We start from the raw sequence: 5,667 nt of genomic DNA on the forward strand, positions 1-5,667 counted from the left end.
CTTTTACATGCCAGTGCTTGAGAGTGAGCAACTATTAATATAATTTAAAGCAAAACAGGCTTTAATGCATTCAATTTTAAAGATTTACCTTTTTATTCCTGAAAATGTTGCATTTTAATTTACATATAGTACCTTAACATTATGCCTTCAACTCTTGTGAATATTAATTTTTGTCACATTTAACATATTCTTCTTTCTAAGCTGATAAAGCATTCCGTGACATGAAAGTGCTCAAGATGAGTCAGTCCATCATAGTGTCTGGAGAATCGGGAGCTGGCAAGACAGAAAACACTAAATTTGTTTTGAGGTTTGTGCTTTTGGACCAAAGCTATTCCATGAATCTCTTCTGTTGATGCATTTGGTTGATGTACAGACAGAACAAACTGAAAAGTGACCAGTAGGTTTAAGATACAATTCAGTAAGGTATTTCTATGTACACATTTGTAACAGAAATTCCTAGGGTTAAACTTAAATGCTGACGTGATAGCCTACAGAAATATCTATATATTCACAGAAACCTGAACTCGGTTGTAGTGACAACATGTAGTAGTTATGGTTTATGATGCAGTTTTTTTGGTATTGCACATCTGGTATTGTGGTACATAAAAATGTAACCAGGAATTTTCAATGGTTTTGCAAGACATTATTGGTTTTGCCATAAATATGCAGTTCTGTGTTTTCCCTGTCCTTGTTTTCTAAGTTTCTGTAAGCATTCGTGGTTTTTAACTCTTGATTTTGAGATCACTACAGAGAATCTGTAAGATAGCTTTCCCTAATTTACTGAATAATAGAATTTATTTATTTATTGATGTTTATGCATGACCAATACTAAATCAACCATATCAAACTACATGGAGGCCATATTATGGAGGCCTGATTATCCAGGGAAGCACAGTGCAGGCAGTGTGAATACTCTCCAATCCCCACCACATTCTTTGCCAGTATACATTTTTAATTCCATTTTCCAACATCATGTATTCTCTAGTATGTATGTACAATATTGTTAAAATCTTCCACATCCCATGAAGAATTGCCATGGCTGGTTGGCTGTCCTTCATACTGCTCTGCTCTGTTCCTGTGCAACCCCAAACACATGGCTGTAAGAGTTACTACAAAGTGCTGGTAATGATTTTTACAGGGAACATCCTAACTTAGGTCCTAAGAGTGAAAAAAAGATTGCAGGCGTTGGGAGAACATCTCCTGAAGAATGCTGTCAGAGGAGGTTTTTCCTCTCCTTCTTGGCAAAGGAATTTCCGATTACACAGCAGGCAAATATTGCTACTGCTGCTTCTCCCCACCACCCACCCCCACAGAGTAAATGTAAAAACATAATTGAGTTTTAAAAGCAGAACACTTTTCCCCTTGTGTGATCAGAAAGCAAAATGTACTAATATATTGCTGTCGGTGCTCCTAAATTTTTTTTTTGAAAGGCCTCATTTTTGAGAACTGTTTCTGACTCGTCCCAGATTTAATGATGAATTTCCAGAAAGCATGCTCTCTGCCTTGCGGGGGTGGAGAATAAGCAAGCTGCAACTTTGGAGCAAGTACATTGTTAATTTATTTTCAAATTCTTTCTTCAGTTGCTAAATTGAATCCCACCTTGATTAGGCATCTGCAATTTCCTATCTCACCATCTCCGTGTGGGATTTTATTAACACTGATAGTTATGAACACAGAAGCTGTAAGCAAGGAAACAGTGTTTCGTTTGGGAAAAATATGAAACATGCTTTTACTAAGATTATTGTTTCTGACTCGTCCCAGATTTAATGATGAATTTCCAGAAAGCATGCTCTCTGCCTTGCGGGGGTGGAGAATAAGCAAGCTGCAACTTTGGAGCAAGTACATTGTTAATTTATTTTCAAATTCTTTCTTCAGTTGCTAAATTGAATCCCACCTTGATTAGGCATCTGCAATTTCCTATCTCACCATCTCCGTGTGGGATTTTATTAACACTGATAGTTATGAACACAGAAGCTGTAAGCAAGGAAACAGTGTTTCGTTTGGGAAAAATATGAAACATGCTTTTACTAAGATTATTAATAAATACAGATGGTACAATAATAAATTAATTATTTTTGTATAAAAGTGTAATTTCCACATGCATATCTAGAAGAAATTTCTAATGTGTTCTGAAGTATTGAAAAAAAATCTGAAGTCTTCCAGTTTTGTTTTAAAAAATAAGTCAAAACTGTATTTATTTTAAAAGATAAGCTATTGGAACTTGGAACCAATATGCTTTCACTTTAGTAGATGGATAGTAAGTATGGTTCCCAAACATAAAATGAAAGAATGGTTTGGGTTGGAAGGGACCTTAAAAATCATCTAATTCCAACCCCCCTGCTATGGGCAGGGACACCTCCCACTAGACCAGGTTGCTCAAAGCCCCATCGAACCTGGTCTTGGCCATGCTAAATCCTGTTGAATTGATGTAACCTGACATGTGAAAGATACCAGTAACTTTATCTTGCTTTACAGGTATTTGACAGAATCCTATGGTACTGGCCAAGATATTGACGATAGAATTGTAGAAGGTATTGAATTCTCTTTAATTGAATTAAGGGTTCCAATGTCTTAATTTTTTATTTTATTTTATTTTTTCAAATTCAAAATGTCTACCAACAGTAACTACATAAAAGCTAGGATGGAAATACTATCACACTTCCCAGGGCATAATTTACTGGTGGTTTACCTTGATGATAGATTCTGAAAACATTTTTTGGTGATTTTATTTCGTATAGAGTCAAATAGTCCTTGATTTTGAAAATGTTTGTGTCATTGAGTTCAATGTCACACGTGTACCCAGGATTGGATTTTATGCTGTACAAAATCTGCAAGGATAAGAATGGTTCTCGTTATATTAGGAAAAAGTAATTCCTCCTCCTGATCAGAAAAGTTATCAAAGTCAGATAAAGTAGGGAAGTTCTTTTAAATTATGGTTCTGGGTAATTTTTCTATTACGTCTTTCCAGTTATAAAGCACATAATTTGGATTAACGCTGTAATTGTGTTTATATTTATAACAGACTCCCAAACAAGGTCAGAAGAGACTCCGCTGATCATACACTTCCTAATTGAATAAAAAATAACTTTTTGAGAAATATAAGTGTCTCAAAACCAACCCTCAGCCAATCTAATAGTGCCTTATATGTCAGTTTTAGTCTTCTATAGCATATTTAAGGATATTTATATTGGCATTTCATTACTGTCTTGTACTTAAACCAAAGTTTTTTACTTTTTTAAATTTTCTGTTTTCAAATTCAAGCCACTGGATTATTCAAAAGAACTACTGTGGGCTTTAATCTCTTGTTGCTGAAGGTTTGTTTAAACCAATTCCTTAGTGAAATCCACTGTGTGCTAAAGGAACTCGGAGAGTGGCCAGGAGCTGGATAATGCCTAGTGCAGTATGCCATAAAATTAATTGGTACTTGTAGGTACTTTTAGAAAGGCTTGCTTTTTTAAATCTAACCCAACATCTGATGCATGACTTCTGGAAGTATTTTGGGCACAATTTTAATGAGCACACTTACAGCATTACTAGAGGAACCTTTAACCTATCTGAAAGACATCTTGCAATTTGTTTAAATTCACAATCTCTTCTTAAAAACTGTTCATATTATGTAAAATACCTGAATAGTTACCAAAGATCTCTTAAGAAATCGGTTTTGAAAGTCAGATTTTCATTTCCAGAAGCTTTACATAATAAAAAAGTGAAATCCTAGTCAAAGAAAAAAGTTAATGCTGATGTTATCCTAGTAAATCATGCTTTATCATTCACCATTTCTCCAATTATGGTTATTCCTTCATTCTTTAATTTTCATAGGAGCAGATCTGTAGATAGCTCTCAGTGGAGTTTACATCTGAGTTTCTGCTCACTTTATTTCCATTGCATATTTTTTAGATAAAAGCCTTAAAAAAAACTTTAAAAAATATATTTTCAATGCTTTATTGTTATTACAGTTCAGTAAATCAATTTTCTTTGATCTCCAAAGCTAGTAAATGCAGTCTTTCAGAGCCTTAGTGTTTCATGACTACTAAGCATTTTCAAACTGCTTAAACGGTGCATGATGTGGAGAGAGATAGAGATCTGCTTCAGTTTGCTGCAGCTCTTTCTGTATGGGCTTTAAGGTGCTTGAAAACTGCAACTAGTAAAAAGTAAATCCCTCAACCACTTAATAGACCTAACTGGAAAGGGCATTTTAAAGTTGTTAATGAAATCAAAGCAGTATTCTAATAGGTTTTTTAATTTCCTAATCAATCTACCATGTTGCATGTATGACATTTAAGTGGCATTTTTCTGTGAGATAAGTGGGCAGTTTAAATGTTATGATTAAAAACCCACTGGGAAGTGTCAAATTATGTGTTGTCTTGTATAGTTTATGTATCTGTGATTTATCTACTTGCTTTAGAAGATGACCATTGCATAATTTTCAGTGTTTGTCTCTGAATTTCTTACAGTATTGATTCAAAGACTTAGCAATGCTGTGTGATATTTCAGTACTTCATTGTAGGATCCACCACAGTATATCTAGTCAAATTAAAAAACCTTGTTATTCCTAGTAGATATTATTTTTCCTTTAATTTTCAAACTTTATGCCACATAAGTTCACTGAATAATTAGCACGTATTTGTTAGATCTTTTTTGTTATCTTATTGATCAAAGTTTAAGACTTTAATTTCTTGGGTCTTTTTAAACAGCAAATCCCCTGCTAGAAGCCTTTGGAAATGCAAAGACTGTTCGCAACAACAACAGCAGTCGTTTTGGAAAATTTGTGGAAATTCACTTCAATGAAAAGGTACCAGAATTTAGATAGAGATAACCAGTGATCATTTTTCTTGGCCGTAAAATGATAATGCTAGACTGGAAGTAGAAAAGACTCATTTATCTTGCACCAGATAGTTACTTTAGCTTACAGTTTTTATTTATAGTCTATCACCTTGAAAGGAAAAGCAAAGCCACACACTGCTGTGTCACTACTGGAAAATGGTGGCTCAAGTCAGTAGGACTTCCATCCACAAAAAAATAAACATTGTTCCCTTTATTGTGAAAATGCATATCTAAAGAGTGGCTTGCTTGCTCTTAACTATTTATGCATTCCTTTAATGCACAAATAAGTATGTGTTGCATATTAGATACAAACAGGTTAAAAGATATTTAAATTATTTAATCCTTCAAACTATTTATGTTATTATGTATTTGTATGAAATTCTGTGACCTCACATTAGTACCGTGTATATGACAGAAGTCATAGAACTGTGGGGTTTTTTTGTCAGAAGTACTATTCACTGTGTATCTTATGAAAAATTTTCTGTCTTTGGCTGTAGCTTTGCTTGTTTAGCATATGTATACACACATTCCACAGTTAACAAAGACTGTATCACTGTCCAGCATGTCCAAATTGGAGATGTCTGTCAACAATTCTTGTAGAGATTATGTACATGCCTCTACATTGTTCTGATTGAGGACATATAGAATCAAACTTTTGCACTTTTTCCTGCAGAGTTTAAGCTTATCATCTGGTCTTCAGCTTGTGGTCTTTTCCTAAGTTTTCATTCCTTGATTTTTAAACTAAACTTCCAATCTGTGGTTAATAGATAGTAAATAACTAAATTCTGTTAAGTGTAGTGGGATTTTTGTCTGTTGGTCCAGTTCATGTTAATAAACTAGGGA

General features: G+C 34.1%; 1 protein-coding gene across 1 annotated transcript in view; it reads left to right on the forward strand.

Moving 5' to 3' along the window:
• The window catches only part of MYO6 (myosin VI), a 78,995-nt gene that overhangs the window by 14,831 nt on the left and 58,497 nt on the right, over positions 1-5,667 (forward strand). The window contains exons 5-7 of the mRNA XM_010003572.1: positions 202-307; positions 2,476-2,531; positions 4,695-4,792. Of these exons, the coding sequence (XP_010001874.1) occupies positions 202-307; positions 2,476-2,531; positions 4,695-4,792 (260 nt within the window). The remainder of the gene's footprint in view (positions 1-201; positions 308-2,475; positions 2,532-4,694; positions 4,793-5,667) is intronic.

This window comes from Chaetura pelagica, unplaced genomic scaffold (assembly GCF_000747805.2).
Source record: "Chaetura pelagica isolate M959 unplaced genomic scaffold, ChaPel_1.0 scaffold150, whole genome shotgun sequence".
NCBI lineage: Eukaryota > Metazoa > Chordata > Aves > Apodiformes > Apodidae > Chaetura > Chaetura pelagica.